Source organism: Gymnoscopelus braueri (genome assembly GCF_963280865.1).
Source record: "Gymnoscopelus braueri genome assembly, chromosome: 4".
Taxonomy (NCBI): domain Eukaryota; kingdom Metazoa; phylum Chordata; class Actinopteri; order Myctophiformes; family Myctophidae; genus Gymnoscopelus; species Gymnoscopelus braueri.
In genome coordinates, this window is record NC_137605.1 from 55,054,586 (window position 1) to 55,081,650 (window position 27,065).

The window sequence follows — 27,065 nt, forward strand, 5'->3', positions numbered from 1 at the left end:
GATCACAACGTGTCGCAACGCAATGTGTTGTGAGCTTCTAGATAGCCTACTTTCTACGAAGACATTTGGTGTCGGCTAAATGCCTTAATTGTAAATTGTGCCAAGTACAGAGCCCTGTGGGGACTCCAGTCAATGAAGTATAATAGGGTTTTAAGTGGCAAATATACTGTGGGTCCTCGGCACAAAAAGGCATTACATTTGAAGAATCGGCCTCAGGTCTTAACACATACAGTGCCAAGATCGCGTCAACACGTTCTTTCAAATCCATCGCTTGAGTGCCAGGATTCCTAAGAACGAGTTGACACGTTCTTTTGAATTTTCATTGTTTAATCTGTGATCGCACGGCTGTGTTTATTTCTCATCAACACTTTCGTTTTCCACTTACGTCACACTCACCCGGAGCCGGATGTAAAAAAAATAATTCATTTCCGGGTCACGCTGTTTTTCTCCGGTGATTTTCGGCCAGAATAAGGAAAAACACGGTTTTTCACACGGTATAAAAGACAAACGGACAGCTCAACTTCTATTTTCTTTGGTCCGGGTGACTAACAGTCATCGTCGTAGTGTATCACGTCGTTTTCAGGCCGATCAGCGGGCCGGGAATTGTCGAAAACGTCACATCCTTTGAATGACCGGATATGACGTGGGCCTGTTTGGGAGGGGGTGAGCGAGGTGATCAATGTTTGGATGTGCTGCTCTCTACTGGTCGAACAATCGTAGGTGCTTGACAACACAATCAGAGAATGTATTTGAATGAAAAATTACAAAACAAAAAAAATAAAAAACACGCAAATTGCTGGCACAGGGGTGAGTACATTATGAATAAACTCTGGCAGTCAATGTGTTAATGGGTTAACCAATTTAGACCGGGAAAGTATCTCTGCCCTTTTAGATTTCTTTGGCTATTCAAAAATAGCAGATATACAAGCTCATAGTGCGGCACCGAGTGCCGCACTATGAGCTTGTAGATCTGCTATTTTTGAAAAATCATGAAGATGTGTGCAAATCTTTTAACATATATATACAGGGTCCCCACGGTCATGAAATTCCTGGAAATATTTTGAAATAGAAAAAAAAATAATCCAGTACTGGAAAAGTTTGGGAATTGATCAAAGGTCCTGGAATTTATCAAGGGTCCTGGAAAAATATTTGGCTATGCATTGTTTTTGGCTATTGATATTGTTAATACAAAACATTTTCATAAACATGTATAACATTACACGAAATATGTAACATAAGTAGTTTTTCGCCGAACGGGCTGTGTGATGGCATATATTATTTAAATAAAATAAGTCATACGGATGCCATAATGAGTCTTCCAGTGAGCTATGCCCTAATTTTGCACGAAATTTTGAATGAAATTGTACTATTCTATATTCTATGCTTTATTTTTGCTACACTGCCTATCTTTGGGCATTCTACATAGGAGTAAGAGACACATTATTGCGCTGAATGATTGTTATATAGGCCTGGAAATTGGGCTAAATATTCTGGAAAAGTTTTGGAAATTCATTGCTAAAAATGTGTGGGGACCCTGTATATATTTTTAAGCGAACATTTTGTACAATATTTTGTTCCAGGGACCTCCAGCAGCAAAGTTTTGCGTTAAAGATGTTTCCCAAAAAGCAATGTGTATGTTCAAGATATTTCAAAAATAGCAGATCTACAAGCTCGAGTATAAGCTACAAGCTACAAGTATAAAATAATGGTTATAGCTAAAAATCTAAAATGACACAGTAGTCTATGCGTTCCCGGTCTTAACTCATTCACTGCCAGACTTATTTCTGGACGCGTTTGCCCACTGCCAGCGATTTGTCTTACCTTTTTCAAGTAGTCACAGAATATTTCGTTCGTTTGTTATACTTCGTTTGAAATAGCATGTCTCGCCAAAAATACACAGTAAAACACAGGAGCCGAGATACAGAATATTTCCCAAATACTTTAACCAGGAAGTGAATGGAGCAGTAAATCTTTGGATCACGTTATCTCCTGGTTCTGTGTGCAAAATTTAAAAAAAGGTTAAAAAAAAACGTCCAAAAGTCGTTTTAGTCGTCCTTGGCAGTCTGGGCCTTTGGTAAAAAGTCGTCAAAGTCGTCCTATAGCAGTGAATGAGTTAATTGGTTAAAGAACGTGTCATTTTGTGAATTAACGTTATCATTATTCATCAGGTGACCATCAGGCTGTCACATCCAACGCCGATCACAATGCCGGTCACACCTCGGTCGCCAATCACACATCCGGCGGCGGTCGCGCGCCCCGCCCCCCCGCCTTATCCAGTGACGGTCGCTCGCCCCGCCCCCCTTCTCGTCAGACCAATCAACATCAAGACGGAAGAGCAGAGACAGCCAATCACAGCCAATCCGAGGAGGAGGAGGACGATAGGAAGGAAGCAAGCTGTGAGGTCAGCCTAACTTACTTGACCCCTGACCCCAAACACTGTATCCCCCTGACTGCTAACCCTAACCCTTGACTTTGAACCTCTTAACCCATTAAGGCCTGAGTCCGATTCTTAAAATGTTTTCTAAATCCTAACAGATTTTTGAAAAAAAAAAAATATATATATGATTTTTCTAAAATAGCAGATCTACAATATATATATATGTATATCTGCTATTTTTGAATAGCCAAAGAAACCTAAAGTGACACTGATGCGTTCCAGGTCTAAATGGGTTAATGACCTCTTAAAGACGAATAGCGAAAATTGCTACTGTATATAGTAGATATATTTCAATTCAGATACGATACTATCTTATCTGAAGTAGTTTGGTTATTTAAGCATGCAAATGTATTAATGCATGTAAAAAATAACATTTTATTCATCAATACCCCTGAGTTATAAATAATAAGTAAGATAGACAAATGGGTAACATGATGAGCTTTGAGCTTTCTCAGTTGTGACAGTTTTTCATTCATTTCCACTGTGTGTGTGTGTGTGTGTGTGTGTGTGTGTGTGTGTTTTCCAGCACTCTCAGGTGCATGGAGTGTGGAACAGACGCCTCCGATCTCTTCGCTCACTTTCCCACCTACGTGCGCTGTCTGCTGTGCGCGTTCAGCACCTGCTGCTCGCAGGCCTACGCCTCCCACATGATCCAGTAAGTCTAACGCGCCTCTAACCAGTGGTGGAAAAAGTACTACTTTTTTTTTAACTTAATATCAATACTGCAATGTAGAAATACTACATATTACAAGTAAAAGTACGGGATTCAAAATGTACTTGAGTTTTCAAATGTCTAAAATGTCTAAATGTTTTGAAAATAGCAGATCTACAAGCTCACAATGCGTCGTATTGCTACGCATTGTGAGCTTGTAGATCTGCTATTTTCAAATGTCCAAAATGTATGTAGGGCTGAAGTGGTTTTGTAATAATAATCAAAATCTACAAAGTAACTAGTAACTAAAGTTTTCAAATAATTGTAGTGGAGTAAAAGTAAAAGTACTGAAACTTGAAAATACTCCAGTAAAGTAAAAAATACCTCAAAATTGTACTTGAGTAAATGTTAGGGGTGTGCCGATATATCGTCCCGCGATATATCGCGATACGTTTTCGTGACGATATGTATCGTTTCGGGGGTAAAAAATATTGTTTTGAATTTTTTTTTTTTCTTTTACAATAATAATAATCTGGCATGCAAACAGCCCCGAGGTGAAAAGGGTGACAACATGTTTTGTTATTTTTTCGGGTCAGGTGTCACACTATTGCCCTATTTGGATTCAAAACGGCTATTGTAGCTGAAAAGCTACAAGTTTGCATGTCTGAATAATGCAAAAACAGAATTATTTGTTTGCATTTGCATTTTTTCTCCCCCATATATTTTCATAAGAAAAAAGTGTGTATTGTATCGAAATCGTATCGAGGTTGTGAGCCCAATATCGTATCGTATCGTTTCGTGAAATTAGTGTATCGGCACACCCCTAGTAAATGTACTTAGTTACTTTACACCACTGCCTCCTCCCTCATTATCCAGTAAAGCCTGACGCATACTCCAGCAGAACAACTGACGTCAGTTCGGTTGGGCTGGTCCAAAACCTACAATATAGCGTCATTCAGACAGAGGTTCGGGTGGGCGGGATCAGAACTATTGTCGGGTGTTCGGTGCCTCCGAGACTTTGAGACTACCCCAACTAGTTCGGCCGCTGTGATTGGTCAGACGTTCCGCATTGTTTCCGCATTCTTTCAGCCCCAGCTTTAAGTTAATTCTAGCGGCAGTGAAGCCAGTGAAAAAAGCTGTTGTTTGGAAATGACATGAGCCAACTTCCAGGAGGTAGAAAGACCTCTGAAATCTATTAACCCATTAAGACTGGGAAAGCATCTGTCATTGCCGGATCATGAAATTTTTTGCAAATCTTTTAATATATATATTTTATATTATATAAAAAAACATTTTTAACTCAAATCTTTGCTTCGGGGGATTCTACAAATGTCTTCTAAATGTTGCTATAATATCAGTGGTTCTCAAACTTTTTCATGTCAAGGGCCCCCAGAATAATATGTATTTGGCCGCGGACCCCCATCTCAAAATATGTGGTTCCAGGGACCCCCCCCCCAGAAGCAAAGATTTGAGTTAAAAAATGTTTCCAAAATATATATATGCCGAAGTATAAAATAATGGTGGTTACACAGATGTGTTCCCGGTCTTAATGGGTTAATAAATGGGAGAAACCTCCACACCTCCATCAGAAATGACCCACTGTGCGTCGCAGTCACGATATCCAGGTATTAATTTAGCCATCTGTTAACATTCCAAAACACGGCTCTGTCTTACATCCTCTGTTGCTTTTACTATTTCAATATCCAGATCTGCTGATCCAGTCAAGATCTTCTTCCTAATTCAAATAGCTTGTTGAGTTGAAACCAGCTTCTCCGTTTTTAATCAACAGAGCAAGCATTAACTGGACTGCAAAGTAGTAATTCCCACTGAATAACATTTATAAATCTTCAACATAATTTTCCAAGTACTAATTATTTTAGCAACAAAAATGATTAGCACTACTGCCATTTGTACTACTACTACTATTAATAATAATACATTTGCACTTTTTCATGTATGGAAGGTAGCTCAAAGAGCTTTATAAAATACAGTATGAAATAATATACCCGATTATAAAACAATATAATCCAATATGAAATGATACTGGACACGGACAGGAATGTATCTGTGGGACAATATTGGCATCATTGTGCTGTTTTTTTAATGTATTTACTAATCTTTATTTGTATTTTATTTATTCTTTTCTCAGCAAACATGTACCGCATACGGCCTTCTCCACACCTCTCCACAGAAGATCTCCACCCTGGTATGAGCATTCTGTTTCTCTGTACTACATATTAGTGTTACTGTATGCTCTTATATAGTGGTCCACTGGTCCTCAACCTTTAGAATTTCAAGGACCCCCCCAATAGGACACGGACCCCCATTTGACACCATTTTTCTTTTTTATCTCTGGGATCCCAATCTACACTGTAAAATCCTCAGTGTTAATCTATCTTAGAGTGTACAAACCTGACCCTTTTGGGTCCATTTGGTTCCATTCATACACTCTCAGATACATACCCATAATGGTCCCATTTCGACCCGTGGTGGTCCCCAGTAATTTTAGTTGTTGCTATATATATATATAGCAACATGAATTTATTCATATTTAAGTTTTTCAGAAAAAGTAGGTTAGGATTTAGAATGGGCCTCAGTTCTAAATAGACTAGTGTGTTCTAATGTTGTAATATGTTGTAGTGCACTGGTTGTCAGTGTGAGGTTAGGCAAATGGACTTTTTACGAGTCTGTATCAAATGGGGGGTCTGTGTTAATAATGCATTTCAAACTGGGGTCCTTAATCGGGGAGAATCACTGTTCTAATGTGTTCTATTATGTTGTATTGTGTTCTGATGTATCCTATGTTCTAATGTCCCCAGCCCGTACCAGTTGAGGTGTTCGAGCTGTGACTTTGTCCCTCAGACTGGAGACCAGATGGCCAAACACCTGGTGTTCAACCCATATCACAGCTCCATCTGCAAGACCACCAGTAAGTATCAGTCTGTGATTGAATTTGATCGATGGAAGTTGGCTCGTCTGATTTCAGTAGCCAACATGTATATATGAGATAAGCAAGAGAGAGTTCAATTATAATACAAAGCCTCTGTCTGTCTGTCTGTCTGTCTGTCTGTCTGTCTGTCTGTCTGTCTGTCTGTCTGTCTGTCTGTCTGTCTGTCTGTCTGTCTGTCTGTCTGTCTGTCTGTCTGTCTGTCTGTCCACATCTAATTATGGAAACTTAATTAAATAAACGAATCAATATTAAATTGATTAGGGGCACGGTGGCGCAGTCGGTAGCGCTGTGGCATCACAGCTAGAAGGTCCTGGGTTCGATTCCCGCCGGGGACGCTGTGGGCGCTGGGGGTGTGATCAGCGCCCATACCCTGGGTGGGGTTGGCGAAAGGGCCTACTCTGTGTGGAGTTTGCATGTTCTCCCCGTGTCTCTTATGGTAGTAAATGCCCTCACAAAAACATGTAGTAATCCTGGTCGCTATACCGCCTCCCCCATGACAGCCGGGGCGCCTGATGGAGGGGAAGGGAACTGGTTGGAATAACGTGTTCCTTCCACGCACTACGTCCTACCGGGGAAACTCCCCCCTGTCAGGTGACAAGAAGGTCAGTTGGCTCTCATGCATTGAAGGAGGCATGAGCTCGGCCCTGGGCTCCCTAGGCTGTGGGGGGAGTGTAGCGCCCAGGATCACTTAGAAAATTGGCACCGGGTGAAAAAAAGGGTTACAAAATCGTGGGTTAAAAAAAAAAAAAAAAAAAAAAAGAAATCGATCAGTGTCACATTTCTTGTGCATACTGCCAGCAGGCCAAAGAACTCAATTCACAAATATTTATGTAATTTTTGTGAATTAATAACAGATTCCACAGTCCCTCCAGGCTATGGGATGACACTGTGGTACAAAGTGGTCAAATTAGCAATATGTTCAGAAGTAGCCTCGCGTGGTCAGACAATATCACACTGCTGCAAAGGCAGATTCGTCTGGAACCAGGCTAGTTCAGAAGCATCTTCCATACGACGCTACTGGTCTCGGATATTTCAGAAAAGCAAAGGTTAATCCGTGATTTCTTCACCTGGTTGGTGGTATGTAGAACAGCAGGAACATCATAATTGTACATATTATGTTATTTGTTTAGGAAACAGTGCTAGTGTGTGTGTGTGTGTGTGTGGGGGGGGGGGGGGCTCCTTTCACACTGTTACACAGATCGCACATTAGGACTTATTAGGCCATACAACACTTTTCAGTCGTGAGAATGTAATTAGCTTTAATCCACCTACCTTCGTAGTGAATGTGTTTTGCGTGTCTCTGATCCTACAGCCTTCGTAGAACCCGACATGAACTTCTACGCGGCCGCCAAGCAGGCTCAGCGCCGGCCCGGCGGCCCGCAGAAAGTGGAGAACACGCCGGATGCCGCGTGGCTGCAGGCGCGCAACTGGACCGAACCGACGGCGGTCAGGATCGGAGGAGGATTCGTCGCCGCCGAGTTCACCCACGGCTGCGGCCCGCACCACGGCCTGCCCAAGAACGCCGACGCCGTGGACTACTTCACCCTGCTGTTCCCCGACAGCCTGGTGGAGCTCGTCGCCGCCGAGACCAACGCCCACGCCAAGACCTGCCAGTACCTGGGTGGCAGCGCTCTAGGGGGCAGCGGCACGTCTGATTGGGCGCCCGTCACCGCCGATGACATCAGGGGATTCCTCGGCCTGGTGATCCTTTGTTTTTGTTTTATAGCATTGGTTCCCATTCCCAAGTCCAGGGGTCATTGAGGGTGTTCCACAGGGTCCCCAGCTAAATGATTGTTAGCATTGGTGGAAAGTAACTAAGTACATTTACTTAAGTACAGTACTTAAGTACAATTTTGAGGTATTTGCACTTTACTTGAGTATTTCCAAATTCCAATGCTTTTACTTCTACTCCACTACATCTCAGAGGCAAATATTGTACTTTTACTCCACTGCATTTATTTGAAAACTTCAGTTACTTACTTTAGTATAAAGATTTAGATTATTATTACAAAACATACTGTACATTAACCACTTCAGCCCTATATACGTTTTGGCCATTTGAAAATAGACGATCTACAAGCTCAGAATGCGTCGCATAGATCTGCTATTTTCAAATTATTTTTATACATTAGAAAACTTGAAATGGGATATTCTGCATAATTAGTACTTTTACTTTTGGTATTTTAAGTACATTTTGATGCCAATACTTACTTTTACTCAAGTTCATTTTGAATTCCGGACTTTTACTTGTAACAGAGTATTTCTACATTGCAGTATTGATACTTTTACTTAAGTAAGAGATGTGAGTACTTTTTCCACCACTGATTGTTAGATCCATCCTAACTGGCACATGGGTTAACCCAGTTGTTTCTCAAAGTGGGGTCCACGGACCCCCAGGGGACCTTGAGGGGGTTCCAGGTGGTGGTCCCCAGCAAAATGAGGAACAGTTTAAACATTTACATCTAAGCCCTGTTTTATTTTTCAGCTATTTGAAATAGCATGCGACGTGTTTTGACTTTGTAGATGTGCTATTTTCAAAACATTTTTGACAAATGTTAACAAATCATCTCTAATGGGGGTCCTTGGCACAACATCTTTTCAAATGGGGGTCTCAAATACATATCAACTTGGGGGTGCTTGACATGAAAATGTTTGAGAACGATTGGGTTAACCAACCAAAGACAAAAAATGAAGAAATAAAATAAAGCTGAATAAAGTAAACAGAATACAACAGAGATGAAAAGGAGAAGATAATAGAGATGTGTATCCATACAAACATACAGATGCTCACTTACACATCCATATATATATATATATACATCTCATGTACTGTAGGTGATCCTGATGGGCACCAAGAACCTGCCAGACCTCTCCCAGTACTGGTCGTGGACGCACAACGACAACGGCTACACCTTCTACCGCGCCATGAGCTTCAACCGCTTCAAACAGATCGCCGCCAACATCCGCATGGGCAGTGAAACCACGGACAAGTACCGCGGACGCACCGAAGGTCAGTGGTGGACTCAAGGGCTCAACCCCACTGCTTGAGTCAAAGTGTAGATTTGGAAGATTTGAAAGTTGCATCGTCAAATTTTTACTTTGTACAGGACTGTTTCCCAAACACTGTGTCGGGACCCAAGTTTGGATCGCAGACCTATTTTTATGGGTTGCGAGTAAATATGTCAAAATTTGGCATTAATAAAAAAAGATAACTATTTTTTTAAAAATATAATTTCATAAATAAATACAAAATCAGAGAAAGAAATTCCAAGAATAAAAATAAAAACTAGTGAAGCTCACAACGCGTCTCCTCGCGATGCGTTGTGAGCTTGTAGATCGGCTATTTTCACTTGTTTGGGTCCCAGAGAGACATACAATTTCTCTTTTGGGACTCGAGCTAAAAGGTTTGGGAACCACTGTTGTACAGGCAGATCTACAAGTGTTATTTTCACTATTTTTTAAATAAGCTAACCCTAATCCTAATTCCTACAAATGTACCTAAAGTAATAATAATAATAATAATAATAATAAACTGACGATTTGTATAGCACCTTTCATGACATGAAATGCAGCTCAAGGTGCTTTACAGAGTGCTTTATAGAAAAAGTACAAATAATTTAACAATAAGGCAAAAAAGAAAAGCAAAAGCATAAAACAACATTAAAAAAATATATATATATAGCAAAACAGTGAGGACATGAATAACAACACAGAGATTTAAAAACCAACTAAAAGCCAGAGTGAAGAAATAGGTCTGGAGTTAATCCGTAGCCTAAGTAGGATACGGATACTGATAAAAGGTACTTAAATGCAGTGCTTTTGTTACCGTCCACGCCGCAGAAGGCGACCCGCTCTGCATCTTCAGACCCATGCTGGAGCTGCAGGGCTCGGCCATGTGGACCATCTACCGGCCCCGGTGCTGCCTGACCATCGACCGCGCCCTGCTACCCCAGCCCATCAAAGGCCCGCCGGGGACCAGCGACCCCCGGAGCCAGCCCGAGATCTGGCTGCTCTGCGACTCCAAGTCGGGCTACTGCCACCGCGTGTCCATCCAGGGCGGCGTGGTGGGGGAGAAGGCGGGCCTGGAGACGGGCTTCCGCGTGGTTCCCAAGCTGGTGGAGGGACTGGAGAACAAGCACCACCAGCTGTACCTGGCCAAGTCGCTGGCCTCCGCTCCCCTCATGGCCAAGCTCCTGGACGAGGTAGGAGGAAAAAGCACAAAGCAGTGTTGGTTTTGACAGCACATTTTGGTTTAGTCATAGTCTTTTGAATATTGTTTTTTAGTTTTAGTCATATATGTTTTAGTTTTGGTCCAGTTTTAGTCAACTAAATGTCATAAGATTATAGTCTACTAAATCTACAGTTGATTTAGTCAACTAAAATGTATTTTGGCGGTGCCTTGATGGCGTCGTAATGGCTGATTTGACACTCAAAAATAGCAGAAAATAGCAGATCTGCAAGCCCACAACGCGCCGCGCTGCGACGCGTTGTGAGCTTGTAGATCTGCTATTTTCAGAACGCAACACCCGAGCACAACCAAGCATAAAATGACTTGTCTTTTAGTTCTACTGGATCTCTTCTCCACTAAATCCTTCACTAACATTTTAGTTAGTCGAGGAAATTGTCAGTATATTTCGTTTTTATTTAGTTTTCGTCAGTCGACGAACATTTTTCGTCAGGGTTTTAGTTGACAAAATTAACACTGGCGCAAAGGACATGCACATCCCAGACCCACTAGGTTCGGTACTGGATCAATAAAGCTCACTGTGTAGAAAAGATAACATCAAAAGAAAGTTTTGTGACGATTCGAGCACCAATGCTCTTCATTAGACTTAGACACAGGTTCTATGAATTAACTCATTCAATCCGAGAAGAACTAGCAGAAGAAATAGCAGATATAAATAGCAGATATACAAGCTCATTGCGCTGCACGAGTGCCGCGCTATGAGCTTGTATATCTGCTAATTTTTGAAAAATCTTGAAAATGTGTGCAAATCTTTGAATATATATCTTTTAAATATAATACTTTTACTTTTGGTACTTTAAGTACATTTTGATACCAATACTTTTGTACTTTTACTCAAGTAAATTTTGAATTCCGGGACTTTTACTTGAAACAGAGTATACTTCTACATTGCAGTATTAACACATTGACTGCCAGAGTTTATTCATAATGTACTCACCCCTGTGCCAGCAATTTGCGTGTTTTTTAATTTTTTTGTTTTGTAATTTTTCATTCAAATACATTCTCTGATTGTGTTGTCAAGCACCTACGACAGTTCCACCAGTAGAGAGCAGCAAATCCAAACATTGATCACCTCGCTCGCCCCCTCCCAAACAGGCCCACGTCATATCCGGTCATTCACAGGATGTGACGTTTTCGACAATCCCTGTCCCGCTGATCGGCCTGAAAACGATGTGATACACTACGACGATGACTGTTAGTCACCCGGACCAAAGAAAATAGAAGTTGAGCTGTCCGTTCGTTTTTTATACCGTGTGAAAAACCGTGTTTTTCCTTATTCTGGCCGAAAATCACCGGAGAAAAACAACGTGACCCGGTGATTTTTTTTACATTCGGCTTCGGGTGAGTGTGACGTAAGTGGAAAACGAAAGTGTTGATGAGAAATAAACACAGCCGTGCGATCACAGATTAAACAATGAAAATTCAAAAGAACGCATCAATGCGTTCTTTGGAATCCTGGCACTCAAGCGATGGATTTGAAAGAACGCATCGATGCGATCTTGGCACTGTATGTGTTAATACTTTTACTTAAAACATTTGAGTACTTTTTCCCACCACCGCTGCATCAGGCCATCTATGCCTCCAGCTCCTTCCCTCCTCCCAGTCCCATCCTGCCCGCTCCGCTGTGGGACAACGGGCGGCTGGACAAGGCCGGAGACTTCCTGCAGAGGGCGTTCGGCCCCCTGCTGGCCACGCGGTGGAGGGACGCCAAGGAGATGGGCTGCCTGTCCACCAACGCCACGCCGGGCGGAACGGACACGGTCTGGAGGAGGTCTCAGACCAAAGCCGGAGAGCTGGACCCCATCGAGGTCAGTGGAAAAGGCTAGTGGTGTAAAGTAACTAAGTACATTTACTTAAATACTGTACTTAAGTACAATTCTTTAGGTAATTGTACTTTACTTGAGTGTTTCCAATTTCCAATGCTTTTACTTCTACTCCACTACCACTTCAGCCCTGTATATACATTTTGGCCATTTGAAAATAGCCGATCTACAAGCTCACAATGCGTCGCTTGTACATCTGCTATTTTCAAAAGATTTGTTATACATGTGAAAACTTGAAATGGGACATTCTGCATAATGACTACTTTTACTTTTGGTACTTTAAGTACATTTTGTGGCCAATACTTTTGTACTTTTACTCAAGTACATTTTGAATTCCGGACTTATTTCTACATTGCAGTATTTATACTTTTACTTAAGTAAAACATTTGAGTACTTTTCCCACCACTGGTAGTTAGGCAGGTATGAGGGTATTAATATAAATTGTTATTATTCTTCTTCTTCTCCAGAGACCCATGGCGTTCCGGCTGCTCCAGGAGAACATGCGCGGGGTGGACATCTGCAAGCAGCTGTTGGCCTGCAATCCTCTAGGGGGCGTCCCGGAGGACAAGTACTGGCGCCGCCTCTTCTGGTTCCTGGTGAACCTGAGCGTGGTCAACGCCTTCATCCTGCTGAGGGAGAGCCGCAAGGACAACCCGCCGTCCTGGGTGCAGGGCGGCCTCTTCTCCCAGCTCGTCTTCCGCAAGCGCCTGGGCAACCAGATGGCCAAGTGCGCCCAGAAGGCCTTCGAGCCGCCGCTCGCCTCCTCCCAGGAGGCCCTGCTGCAGCCCCCCGTGGCCAGCCGGGTGGCCCGGGGGGTCGCCCGGGCGTCCGAGGAGGAGCCGCTCAAACAGCGCCACCGCATCGTGAAGGTCAGGATAGGGACATTACTATGCATTACGTTCTTTTAACGGTTATTCTATCATTCTTTTGGATATTTGTTTTATTTCGTATTTGTTTTAACCCATTAAGACCGGGAACGCATCCGTGTCATTTTAAGATTTCTTTGGGCTATTTTAGAAAAATCGTGAAAATGTGTGCCCTGGAACAACATATTTTGATTGGGATCGGCGGCCAAAAACATATACTTTTGGGGGTCCTTAACAAGAAAAAGTTTGAGCACCACTGATATAGCAACAATAGTTTTCCAGAAAAATTCAGACATTTGTTGGGACATTTGACAGTTTAAAACTTTAAAAAATATATATTCAAAGATTTGCACACATTTTCATGATACAAAAAAAAAACTGATCTACAAGCTCATAGCACTCGGTGCCGCACTATGAGCTTGTAGATCTGCTATTTTTTGAATAGCTCAAAGAAATCTAAAGTGACACAAATGACGCGTTCCCGGATTGAATGGGTTAAAAATGTATCTGTTATTTTTAAATAATGTATTTGAAGGTCAGCTTCAGCTCCAGACGCTGTAAGAACTGCATGAAGAAGAACATCCGGCGTGAGAGCGTGTACGGCTGTGGCGTGTGTCAGATCAACCTCTGCAAGCAGGGCCACTGCTTCTGGGAGTTCCACGGCCTCTCGCCGCTCACACAAGGTCTCACTGAATATTATAAGTGTATTGTTGTTACTTTCCTGACGCACCAGCAGAGCATTTGGAATTCCTGTATTAAAGGAGTAATTCACCCCCCAAAAATTACTTATTATTTTCTATCAATTACACACCCCATGAAGCCTTGAGTTGAGGGATATTTGTTTGTTTTTGTTGCGTTCCTGAGCCAATAATTTGAGTTATTGGCTCAGGAATGCGACAAAAACTAAATAAATGTCCATGAATTCAAGGCTTCATGGGGTGTGTAATTGATAGAAAATAAGAACTTTTGGGGGTGAACTACTCCTTTAAACTAAGCTGCCTTCTATGTCTTCAACAGGTTCAACAAAGATAGGATTTGTCAAGGACAAAATAAGGTAAACTTTTCAAAGATATTCAGTATCTGACAGGCTTCCAATGTTTAGACCTACATTGGGATAGCAGCATGTATGCGCTCTCTCTCACACACACACACACACACACACACACACACACACACACACACACACACACACACACACACACACACACACACACACACACACACAGAATTTAAGTCCGGAATTCAAAATGTACTTGAGTAAAAGTACAAAAGTATTGGTATCAAAATGTATGGGCTGAAGTGGTTGTTGTAATAATAATCAAAATCTACAAAGTAACTAGTAACTAAAGTTTTCAGATAATTGTAGTGGAGTAAAAGTACAATAGCTGCCTCTGAGATGTACAGTGGAGAAGAAGTAAAAGTACTGAAAATTGGAAATACTCCAGTAAAGTAGAAAATACCTCAAAACTTTACTTTAAGTACAGCACTTGAGAAAATGTACTTAGTTACTTTACACCACTGCCTACATTGGGATAGTAGCATGGTGATTTTTCTGTGGGACTGGAAATGTGGGAAATGTTCTACGCACACACACACACATGTGAATGTATATACGGTATTGTAATTGTACGTAAACTCACGCTTTGATCGTTATCTCCTTCGTATCATGTTCCCTTTCAGTGGACAGGTGGAGTTCTCCACAGAACAGATGGACTTCTTCGGCGGCGGGAAGGTTGAGATGGACGACAACACGCCCATCGACGAAATCGACGAGGCCATGGCTCCCATCGAGGAGATCGACTCCTCGGGAGACGAGGAGGAGACGATGGAGGAGGAGGCGGACGATATCCCAGGGTTCCTCCCGGCCATGGACGATGACATGACGGAGGAGTTCAGAGCCGACGTAGAGGGAGGAGAATACGACGAACCTCCGTCGTCTCCTCCTCCTCCGCTCAGGGAGGACGCTCTATCCGCCCGCCAGCTGAGGATCTGTCTGTTGGCGCTGTGTGGCGGCCTCAACCAGGCCTCCACTGACTTCAACACCCAGGTTAGTAGTGTTGATTTCGTCGACTAAAACTATGACGAAAAATGTTCGTCGACTACCTTTTTTCACTGACGAAAACTACATTAAAACGAACTAAAAACTAAGCTATGATGACTAAAACTAAATAAAAACTAGACTAAAATGTTAGGGAGGGACGAGTGGAGTAGAACTAAAAGACAAGTCATTTTATGATTGGTTGCGCTCGGGTTTTGCGCTCTGAAAATAGCCGATCTACAAGCTCACAACGCGTGGCAGCAAATCAGCCATTATGACGCCATCAAGGCACAGACAAAATACATTTTAGTTGACCAAATCAACTGTAGATTTAGTCGACTAAAATCTTATGATATTTAGTCAACTAAAACTAGACAGAAATGTAAACGTTTCAGACTACTAAAATAAGACTAAAACTAAATGGAATTTTATTCAAAAAACTTTGACTAAAACTAAATCAAAATGTGCTGTCAAAATCAACACTGATTAGTAGAGCTTAGGCACTTTTTATTTTTATTTTGTTTGGATATTTTAGCTTCAATTTCATTTTAGTTTTCATTTGTTTTTAAAGAGCGGGTTTGCTAGTCTTAAAGGCTTAGTTTTAGTTTAGTTTTTATTCGTTTTAGTGTTAGTTTCAGTTTTCTTTGTAATGAGGTAGTCTACAAGCTGGCAGTGGCTCAGGAAGTAGAGCAGTATTTAACAAAGGGGCTTAAAACTAGTACAGCAAAACAATATTGGAATATAAGATTTCATAACCACCCTAAATATTAGGCTTACATGACATATCGACAAAGACAAAAAAAATAAGGAAATTTCTATATGATTTTAGTTAGTTTTCGTTTTTTTCTCTGTTAGTTTTAGTTAACCATAATAAGAATCAGAATCAGCCTTATTGTCACATCACAGGTTTACAGAAGTAAAAAAGTGTGTGAAATTTGTTTTCGTGCTTAGTTCCCATCGTTATTTCCAAAGAAAGAAAGAAAGAAAGAAAGAAAGAAAGAAAGAAAGAAAGAAATGGAAGAAGAAGAGGTGGGGGATGGGGCAAGGGGGAGAGGAGATCAAACTAGAGAACAAAAAAAAAACTAAAAATGATCTACATATTCACACATGGTACCTGAGATAAGATATAAAGGTGTGTGAGCATAGCAGCAGATGTTATACTGTGCATGATATATTTATGGACGTTCATTAACTCATTCACTCCCATTCACTAAATAGCCCAAAAAGCCCAGGCTGACAGGATTTTTTGATTTTCTTTCCTTTTCAAGTAGTCACAGAATATTTATCTCCAGTATGATCTATCCCCTGATGGTTGTTAATCACGGAGGAAATCACAGCATAGTCCACATACGGTAGACTGACACTGGTGTAATAATAATAATAATAATAATAATAACCTTGTTATCTCCACACACACAGCCACAGAGGATCCTGGCCTGGCTGAAGGAGCGGAGGAAGCAGCTGAAACAGGAGAGCGGTCAGGAGCAGCAGGAGAAGCAGCAGGCCTCCTTGTCTGAGGGGGAGGTGGACATGTTGGAGTGGGTCCTGGCCATGTGGGAGCAGCAGGCACCCATCACAGAGAGCAGCCTGTTCCAGAAGGCCACGGTGCTGAGGAAGAAGGGCAGCTTCGGCAGCTCCTTCCGGATCTCCTACGACTGGGCGCTGGGCTTCATGCTGCAGGTAAATACATAATAAATAAAACAAATAAATGATTTTACATATTGTGTTTAGGAAAATAGGGCACTAGTTTGGGGGACTCTTTTTTTCCTAACAAAACTTTTCAGCTGTGAAATGAGTTTTTGCTTGAACCCCCTGTATGTCTGCAGCATGGTCTGGGCCTGCGGAGGCCCGGCAGGAGGCCCACGCTGAGCCGCGTGCTGCCCCCGTCCCTGGAGGAGCGGACTCGGCGCTTCCGCGATTTCACCCAGAAACAGATCCTGGCCAGCCGGCTGCCACCCGGCGCCGTGGCGGCCATGGACGAGCTCTGCGTGTTCGTGGACTTCAACCTCCTGCACGAGAGCTGCACGGCGGCCCAGCGGGTGGAGGCTCTGAAGCTGTGGGGCTCCGGGTGTCCTCTGCTGACCGTCTACCTGACGGCGTTGTCTGACGGCACCGTGCTGCCAGGTAAGGGATGGAACCGTCCATTGTCTTCTTAGCGATTATGTTTTTTTGATTAATCGCATAATGGAGAAAGTAATTTTGTAATGTATTACTAGACCACACCCGTGGGGGGATATGCGCACATGATTTGGCAACCCGGGAGCCAGCGAACACAAAAACTCTAATAAACAGCTGACATTTGGGGAAAGCGAAAAACGGTCTTTGCAGTCCCGTGCACATGGTAATGGGTCAATGGCTGTGTGCAAATGCAGATCAATTGCTCCAGCCACTGAGGAGAACCGGGCAGAAGAGATTTTGGGCTCACACAGACGGAGCTTTGTCGAATTATAGGAGGATATTGATCGCCCCCCCCCCCCATTTTTTTAACGTTTCCTACAATTTATTTTCTGTAATTATTATTTCAAAATATTTTCAAAAATTACAATAATAAAAACATTTATCAACAGAATTTGACATTTTCAAAAGAAATGTAAAATTTCCATAACTTTTGAAAGATATAAACAAATTGTGAAAATGTGCAAGCTGCTATCTTCACTTGAAAACTTTTCACCTAGATTGACATGCCCAAAGTAGGGATTGATTATCAATCGATTATTGAATCAATTATCGATTATCTTTTAACCTATTAACACCGGGAACGAATTTGTGTGATTTTAGATTTTAGCGTTGGCTATTAAAAAAAAGCAGATGTACAAGCTCACAGCACGTCACTTCGTGCCGCGCTGCGAGCTTGTACATCTGCTATTTTAGAAAAATCTTAGAAAAATTATGAAAGCGTTTGAAAAATGTTGCATAATTTTGAATTACGAAAAACTTGGCGAACAGGCATTTGTAGAATCGTCCTCAGGTCTTAAAGGACAACTTGATTTTTTTACAACCAAGGTTTGTTTTAGCTTGTAATTTTAGCAATTTTAGCCAATTTTAGGCTAAATATGTCTATATAGGCTAAACATGTCTTTTTTTACACAATAAAAAAGGTCCTGTGGTCTTTGATGGCCAGATGTGAGTTATTGGGGGCTAGAAGAACTACTGTAAATAATAATAAATAAATGGCCGGGTTATTGTGTAAAAAAAAGACATATTTAGCCACCTGCCGGAATGCCCCCCACCCACTGTAAAAAAGATCGCAACAATTGCTAAAACTATAGAAAGCAGTAAATGAAATTAACACTCATCTTTTATTTACTTTAATTACAAGCTAAAACATAAACCTTGGTTGTAAAAAAACAAAGTCGTCCTTTAATGGGTTAAATAAGGAATTCAAATGGATTAGTTGAGACTAAACCGCCACACGCCCCCCCTGCACCGGCAGGTCTGGTGCTGCTGAGGAGCCATCGGTCGTGGCCCGCGGCCGAGTCCCTCCTCATCGAGGCCCGGCCCGTGGCCTTCACCGTGGAGGACGGCATGGACCTGTGGAGCGGCGGCGTGTGGCGCCGGCACCTCTCCGGCCTGGGCCTGGGCCACCGCCCCAGGAAGAACCTGCTGGTGGTGGACGGCCACCGCGAGCACCTGTCCCAGATGTTCCTGTGCGCCCTGGCGGCCTCGGCCACGCTGCCCGCCGTCGTCCCCGCCGGGTGCAACCACCGCCTCCACCCGCTGGACGTCTGCCTCCGCCCGGTGCTGCAGCGGTACCTGCTCCACCGCTGGGCCCGCGCCATGGCTGAACCCCTGCAGGTGAGACGTTTACTTAACATAGGGGCAGTGGTGCTCAAACTGTTTCATGTCAAGGACCACCCAAAATGATATGTATTTGGCCGCGGACCCCCACCTCAAATATTTTGTTCCAGAGACCCCCAGAAGCAAAGATTTGAGTAAAAAAATATATATATATTCAAAGGTTTGCACATATTTTCACGATTTTTCAAAAATAGCCAAAGTATGAAAGGTGAAAGTGGTTAAAATGATTGAGATGCCATATTAACACATTTCGCTGGGGACCCCCTTGCTTGTGAGGGGACCACAATAGAAATAAATCCATGGAAATGTTTGTGTTTTATCCTGGAACATTTTACCTAATTTAACCTGATATCTGGTAATTTGTCAATTTATGATTTGAGTATTTTCTCAGCGATTATTCTATGGATTACTTTTTATTCTCGAATAATAAAAAAAGCAAGTTTAATTTGTTAGTCAACTAAATCGATTAGTGAGATTAACCACTTGAGCCTGATTTTACACAAAAATAGCAGACCTACAAGCTCACAAGCTTATAGATCTGCTATTTCCGCATATCGATTATCTTTTATAATTGATTAAATGGATTGTTTTCAATGAACCTCTGCACCTCTATCTAACCCTGCAGGACGTGGCGTCAGCGGAGCACCTGGAGTTCAGCGTGTCTCATCTGCTGGTAGACTGTCTGGGAGAGGCTCTGGGCCGCCTGGCCTCCCACACACACCTCATGAAGAGAAGCTTCCAGCTGGCTGGCATCCTCCCTGGAGGAGGTAGGACCCTCACTGTTATTACATAGTGGTGGAAGAAGTAATCAGATATTTTACTTAAGTAAAAGTTGCAATACCACAATATAAAAAATACCCTGTTACAAGTACTGTAAAAGGCCTGTGTTCAAAATGTTACTTGAGTAAATGTACAAAAGTATTGGCATGAAAATGTACTTAAAGTACCAAAAGTAAAAGTACAAAAATGTTTGAAAGTAGCAGATCTACGAGCTCACAAGCGTCGCATCGCAACGCGTTGTGAGCTTGTAGATCTGCTATTTTCAAATAGCCTAGGTATAAAATAGGGCTAAAGTGGTTAAAGTAATTAGTAACTAAAGTTTTCAAATAATTGTAGTGGAGTAAAAGTACAATATTTGCCTCTGAGATGTAGTGGAGTACAATTAAAAGTATTGAAAATTGGAAACATTCCAGTAAATATGCCAGTTACTTAAGATTTTCGGTTGAAAAATGGGCATTTAATTTTTTGGGGGAAATAGCAGATCTCCATGCTCACAACGCGTCACGATGCGACACGTTATAAGCTTGCATATCGGTATAATTTCCACTGCTTTTAAAAAACGTTGAAAGAATACAATTATTAAATAATTATTGTCATGTCTGCCCTGTGGAATCTAAAAGCCAAACAGAAATGAAAGTTTAATTAGCTTAATTTGGTCATTTCTGTGTTTTCTTTTCTGTAGTTTGTTTAATTTAGTAAAACAATATATAATCAGTAAATAGTTAGTTTTTTTCTGTAATGATTTAATGTAGTTAATCTTTTCCTGCCCTTAGGAGGTGGAGGAAGCCAGGAGGAGACCCAGAACCCTGAGGAGGTCCAGGCACAGCTCCTCCACAGCCTCTGGGAGGTGCTGGTGGAAGGAGAGGCTGTAGAGGAGGGGGAGGAGTCCACCGATGAACTGGAGGAGATGGAGGACGAGGAGGAGGAGGAGGAGCAGGAGGACGCCAAGGAAGGAGAGGAGGAGCTAAGGGAGGAGAGGAAGGAGCCAGAAGAGGAGAGAAGAGAGGAGGAGGCGAAGACAAGGACGGGCGAAGAACCAACAGCGGAGGAGGTGAAGAGGAAAACGGACGAGGAAGAGGTGAAAACGGGAAAAGATGGAGACGAAACGGAGCCGATAAAGACAGGAGTAGATGGAGAGGGAACGACGAAGATAAAGACAGGAGTACATGGAGAGGGAACGACGGAGAGGAGGTGCCTAACGGAAGAACACGGAGAGACAGTTCCGACGTGTCCTTGAGCAATGCACTTATAACCAACAACCGAGCGACCTCGAACCATAATGTTGCTCTGGGACAGTTTAGAGATGAAACGCAGATGTAAAGAAAGTGAAAAGGAATAGGGCATAGCATGTGGCGGCCATTTTCTGGTTCCACTCAGAAAAAGTCAATGCATTTTTCCCATAGATATTTCCAAAAATATTTATATCAATTATTTAAAGCCTAGAATCAAGCCATCCACGGTCCTGGTGAATCATGATCATAAAACATTTGATTATGTGAATAAGAAAAAAACGGGAACAAAACAAAGGGTATTTATTTATATAGTATATCATATCATAATTTTTTTTCACATAATCAAATGTTTTATGATCATGATTCACCAGGACCCTGGATGGCTTTATTCTAGGCTTAAAATAATTGATATCTCAATGGGAAAAATGCATTGGCTTTTTCTTCTCTGTGGAACCAGAAAATGGCCGCCACTGCTTTGCCCTGCCAATAGAGTGTGTGATGATGTAAAGACTCTACATGATGATGTTAGACGTGGGCTGCACCATTGTCATATGTTTGATAAACGACAGGTGATGTAAAGACTGGGACTAGTATCATTACAAATAACCTGAGGTTCCCCAGATAATAGATAACTGAATATCGAATGCTGTGGACTAGTAGGCACATAGCCTATCTACTTCACGTTGGCCACAAAATCCTCACCCTTCATGACACAGCCCTTAAGCTCACCTATAGCGTCGGCTTCTCCTCAAAGGCATGTCAACCAGTAGTCTTCCATCAAGACCACAGGATCTAAGCTGTATCTCTATGGATTGCATTGCAGATTTAAATGCATTAGCTGCAGCTGTCTTTACCTTGCCAAGACAGGTATGTTTGTGAAATGGTTCCATCGTGAAAGATAAAAAATCACAATGTTCTTCTATTGCTTTAAATAAATGGTGCAGCCCTGCTCTACATCATGATGTCACACTCTACATGGCGTCATTCTGCAATGTTTCTGTTTTTAGTGGTCTGTGATTTGTATATTAAAGAAATGCACCTGCAACTGTTTGTGACTGTGTCCTCTATGAGTCCTTAATGTCCACATTGTCAAACATTTTATTTTTTTCCTTCTCCGAAATCATTAACACATTAAGACGTGAAGCCGATTCTACAAATGTCTTCTAAATCCCAACAGTATTCTGAAAAACGTATGTTTCTATATCAGTAGATGGTAGAGGTGCTCAAACTTTTTCATGTCAAGGACCCCCAAAATGATATTTATTTGGCCGCCGACCCCCGTCTCAAAATATTTTGTTCCAGGGACCCCCAGAAGCAAAGATTTGAGTTAAAATGTTCGCTTTAAAATAATATATATTAAAAGATGTGCACACATTTCACAATTTTTCAAAAATAGCAGATATACAAGATGTAGATCTGCTATTTTTGAGTAGCCAAAGAAATCTTAAAATGACTCTGATGCGTTCCAGGTCTTAGGGTTAATGTCCACATTGTCATACACAAACAAAACAAAAATCTTCTCCGAAAACATTAACCAAACCTAACTGAGTCAGTGTTAGCTAATGCAGTGATTCTCAAACCTTTTCATTTCAAGGATCTACAAGCTGAAAATTGGAACTGGAAGTGGAACACAATACAATTGAAAGTGATTAAATGCTCTTTGTGGGATTCCCTCCTAATTGGATAACATTGGTATCCCGACCTGACAATATATGTTCTGTTTACTAAAAGAGCTGGACTGACGCCCCATTAATGAACCAACAAGAGCTTTAAACTTTCCACAAAAATAAATAAAAGACAAATATAAAATACAGGGTATATACTTCCTGGGGATACACACATTAAAGCAGTGTTTCTCAACAAGTGGAACCAAACGGTTGGCCTGTATTTGTACACTCGGAGCAACACATAATACATTAACTATGTGGATTTTACTGTGTACTTTGTGGGTTGGACCAGATACATTTTATCAAAATAAATAAAACAAATTGAACACAGTGTGACAATGAGTACCCCCCCAACCCCACCCCCACACACCCCCACTCTGGTCCATCACTTCCACAGACAAAAAAGAATCGTGAAACCCCACTACCATGCTATGAAACAATGGCTTCATACAATTAACTAATCACTACCCACAAAGCCCTCAACAACCAGGCCCCGCTACATCTCTGAACTCATCAAACGCCGCGTCCCCTCCCGCTCCCTCAGGTCGGGTGATACCAACCTCCTGGACACCCTCAGGACAAATAAAGAAACCTGGGGTGACAGGGCCTTCTCGGCGGCCGCCCCCCTCACTGTGGAACTCACTCCCAGCTCACATCAGAGCTGCCCCCACCCTCACCATGTTTAAAACCACACTCAAAACCCACCTTTTCAGACTCGCATACCCTACATAAAACCCCAACCCCTGCCCCTCCCTTTTGTTTTGTTTACCTTTTTTTTATAGTTATAACCTTTTTAACTAGTTCTTTCAAATAAAGTTGTTTTTATATCTGCTCTATATTGTTATTAATAATCTTTCTGTAGTATATAGTCACAATTTGGAGACTGGATGAGAAAAAGAAACATCAGTATTAAATAGTGTTTTGCTTTAACAGAACTGAACAACTGAACTCAAATCACACAAGAGATAGACGTTTATTTGAATCAAACATAATTCCATCATTACCAATTTCTTTACAGCTCTATGATATCAATCGTATTGCTTCGTTATTTTGTAACGGGACAAGATATTTCAAAAGTTAATAGATGAAATGGTTCAAGAAAACCTTGAGATTCATGCAAAATGATAGTGATTGTATTTTATGAGGAAGTAGATGACCAATTACACTTAACTGGGCGTATTTACAATAGAGCCCATGAAATACATGCTAATCTTCCTTCATGTTCTCATCAGTTTGATGCACTCCAAAAACAAACGAAAATTGTAAGTCATTATTTATATATAAAAAAGAAAATCAAATACAAAATAACTACACACCAGTTTAAGTCAAATGTTACATGCCAACACACTACAATAAAACTAGGCTAGAATTATGAAAATGTGAATGTCATACATTTTCTATAGTCTAGTCATCAATTATCATGATCAACATCATTGTTATAGACTTTGACCTTCCCTGGTAACATCTTCATAGTAGAAGTAGCGCTTATGAATGGAAAGAGAGTCTCAGTGAAAGTGTGTGTGAAGGTGTGTATGTGTGTGTTAGTATCAGGATCAGAGAATGACAGTTTTCCTTTGTTCCAGTCCAGCTGGACTCTGATCCTACGAGGAATCTGCTTCCATAAGAGTGTAGTGTTTGACCCTGGTGAGGAGGCCAGTGAGGATGAACCTGCTTTTATTCTCCAGTATGGACCTCCACTGCTTCCCTTCCTCTGAAAAGACTCTGGTAACACACCCAGTGACCAGTGTTTACTGTCTCCCACCTCAACATCCCAGCTGTGAGCCCCTGAGTTAAAGCCCTCAGAACCCAGGACAATGTGCAAGTGGTCAAACCTCTCTGGGTTGTCAGGAAGCCACCGCATCTCAGGTCTCACGCTGGTCAGATCATCAGACAGGACGTGTCCTGGTTTGGCAGTGTTGGGGTCCAGAATGACAGGAGTGTAGCAGACAATGTCCTTCATCTTGTCCCAGACTCTGAAGGCCAGGTTGCCCAGGTGTTTGGCCACGTCTATCAGTGCTCCTGAGACCAGCTGCGGGTCCTGCGGTGTGAACTGGACTCTTCCCATTGTTGTCTTGTAGTTCTGTAGGAACGAGATGTGTTCAGCTTTCAGCTCCTCCTCTGTGTCTGTGATGGTGCGTGAGAGGGTTGATATGTCTCTGTTCAGACCCTCGACCTTCTCCTTCATCAACTGACACTTCCACTCCTCTTCCTCCTTCAGTGCAGTGATGCTAGCCTCCTCTTCCTCTTGTAGAAACTGATGGAGCTTTTGAAACTGCTCCTTAATCCTACACTTTGTGTGCCGGGCCTGGAACCTGATGTATTCTGCTGTTTGCACACATCTACTCCTAACATCATTAAATGCCTTCAGTTTCTTCTGCAAAGGCTTCAGTGATTTCTGGACTTCCTCCTTGTGGTCCAGTGCAACTTCATCAATAGGTCTGAAACTGTGGTTGTTGTGTTTTTCTGAATGAAGACAGACAACGCACACTGGATGTTGACATTCCAGGCAGAAGAGCTTGAGTTTCTCAGCATGCAGATTGCAGTCAACCTCAGACCCTGGGCCTGATGAAGTTCTCTGACGTTTTGAAGCTCTCTGACGTCTCTCCTGTATGAAGGCCTCACACAAGTTCTTCAGAGCCAGGTTACAGGGTGGATGATCCATTGAAGATATTTTCTTACAAACTGGACATTGCTTTTTTTTCTTCTCTCTCCACCATGTGTGCAGACAAGTTCTACAGAAGCTGTGGGGCTGCATAACAGGACAACAGGATCTTGAAAGATGTCACGACACACAGGACAGGAAAAATTCTCTTCTGAAAGAGACGACTGCTGTGAATCCATTATGTCTCTCAGTGAAGCTACAATCAATCTGATCAAGACAGGAAATCAGCCAGTCAGTGGTGGTAATATACTCTGCTCCGGATACAATGTTCCCTGAAGTTGACTTTCACAGTGAATCCTGGTTCTTGTTAAAGTCCTGTCAGCAAAGCAGCAGCAGTTTGGGTCAGTAACTCTGTATCCCTTCTTGTAGTTGTGCTGTGGAAAGACAGTCTGCCCTCCCTCACTCTCACTGAAACTTGAGTGTCTGGTCTGACTCTGAACTACTGAAGGTGGATCTTTTATTGTCTCAGACGAGTCTGGTAAGGGGCGGAGCTTTGACATGCAAATCCCCCCCCCCCCCCTCACACACACATTCACCCTGAATCTAACACAGGTGTGTGGATACCAACTCTTACAGGATATAGGATAAATTAAAGTGAAATTTGAAGTGATCAAACAAAACCAAAAGTTACCAGACAAACTTTGAACTGGCTAACATTGAAGCCGATAAATGATCTTTGGTGGGGTTCTCTCTCTTGATTGGATCAAATTGTTGTCCATACCGGAAAATGTATTTTCAGTTTATTAAAGAGCTGGAGAGACAGTGAGAAAGACCCCAGTTACTAAACAAACAAGAGCTTTAATATCACTTACACCACCTTTAAATGTATATACTTCATTACCCACGGTATGCTCCTTGTTTAAGCAACGCCCAGCACAATCGTACAAACACGAAATATAGCTAAAATCGGTTTTTATTTCCACAATTTCTGGGCCCCTACTTCAGCCTACACACAAATAAATGGTGGTTCTTTGTGGTGGTTGAGGTGTTATATAGCACCACTGTCATACAAAGAATCTGTTGATCCCCTGTATGGTTCTTTAGACTAGAGGTCATATACTGGTTTGTCAGCTTAGTGCAGTTTAGTTAAGACAAAAAGAAGAAGAAAAAAACATTAAAATACAGTGTCTATCCTGAGGATAACATACAAGCAGTAGACCCACTGCTTGTATGTAGCAGTAGAAACTTGTGGTTTTGATGTGAAGAAGCACCTTCATTGACTTCAACACAATGGAACATCAGCAACAAAGCTGTGAACGACCTGAGAAACAAGGCAAGAAGGGCCTTCTATTCCATCAAAGGAAACAACCAGCTAGACCTCCCAATCAAAACCTGGCAAAAAAATGGATACGCCATTATAGAGCCAATTTTCTGGGGTCGACTTGACAACAAAGAACTTGAAAAATGGGATAAACACCAAATATACCAAATCTACACTCTGCATGCAGAACTCTTGAATTTGGAGATCAACTCTTGAATTTGGAGTTATCATCCAAAATAATTTGGATGATAACCACTCATTATTAAAATGAAAAAGAGTGCATTTAAATGTTATAATCACCTAAAAGAAAGTGACCCACATACGCTCCATAACAAAGCCCTCACCTACAGAGATGCCCCCTCAGCCTGTCTAGTTCTGGGACTTTGTTCAAAATCACAAGCAGTGACAAACAGAAAACGACTTTATCAACAGTTTGCAAAAGGTAAATGGTGCATTTAAATAAATGGTGCATTTATATAGCGCTTTTATCCAAAGCGCTTTACATAGATTGTACACACATTCATACGGCGGAGGAAACCATGCAAGGCACCAACCTGCTCATCGGGAGCAATTAGGGGTTCAGCGTGTTGCTCAAGGACACTTCGACATTAACTCTGGGGGAGCCCGGGATCGAACTGGGAACCTCAGGATTC

At 42.0% G+C, this 27,065-nt stretch overlaps 1 protein-coding gene and 1 pseudogene across 4 annotated transcripts in view; one reads left to right on the forward strand and one right to left on the reverse strand.

Annotated features, from left to right (window-relative positions):
* Nucleotides 1–21,861, forward strand: part of LOC308083346 (uncharacterized protein) — a 61,103-nt gene extending 39,242 nt beyond the window's left edge. For 2 of the 3 annotated variants that reach the window (XM_080425639.1, XM_080425641.1), the window contains 17 exons: nucleotides 2,169–2,401; nucleotides 2,964–3,092; nucleotides 5,239–5,295; nucleotides 5,909–6,018; nucleotides 7,352–7,740; nucleotides 8,875–9,049; nucleotides 9,880–10,241; nucleotides 11,854–12,093; nucleotides 12,576–12,977; nucleotides 13,510–13,657; nucleotides 13,992–14,028; nucleotides 14,655–15,021; nucleotides 16,432–16,692; nucleotides 16,839–17,136; nucleotides 18,446–18,807; nucleotides 19,436–19,577; nucleotides 20,364–21,861. In XM_080425639.1, the coding sequence (XP_080281765.1) occupies nucleotides 2,169–2,401; nucleotides 2,964–3,092; nucleotides 5,239–5,295; nucleotides 5,909–6,018; nucleotides 7,352–7,740; nucleotides 8,875–9,049; nucleotides 9,880–10,241; nucleotides 11,854–12,093; nucleotides 12,576–12,977; nucleotides 13,510–13,657; nucleotides 13,992–14,028; nucleotides 14,655–15,021; nucleotides 16,432–16,692; nucleotides 16,839–17,136; nucleotides 18,446–18,807; nucleotides 19,436–19,577; nucleotides 20,364–20,827 (4,176 nt within the window). In that variant the 3' untranslated portion in view covers nucleotides 20,828–21,861. The remainder of the gene's footprint in view (nucleotides 1–2,168; nucleotides 2,402–2,963; nucleotides 3,093–5,238; nucleotides 5,296–5,908; nucleotides 6,019–7,351; nucleotides 7,741–8,874; nucleotides 9,050–9,879; nucleotides 10,242–11,853; nucleotides 12,094–12,575; nucleotides 12,978–13,509; nucleotides 13,658–13,991; nucleotides 14,029–14,654; nucleotides 15,022–16,431; nucleotides 16,693–16,838; nucleotides 17,137–18,445; nucleotides 18,808–19,435; nucleotides 19,578–20,363) is intronic. The other variant, XM_080425640.1, reaches the window with a different exon arrangement.
* A 2,039-nt stretch (nucleotides 21,862–23,900) lies between these two features.
* LOC308083672 (E3 ubiquitin-protein ligase TRIM35-like) lies at nucleotides 23,901–25,330 on the reverse strand (annotated as a pseudogene). The gene has a single exon. The product of its transcript is annotated as an E3 ubiquitin-protein ligase TRIM35-like (transcript).
* Between the last annotated feature and the right edge of the window lie 1,735 nt (nucleotides 25,331–27,065).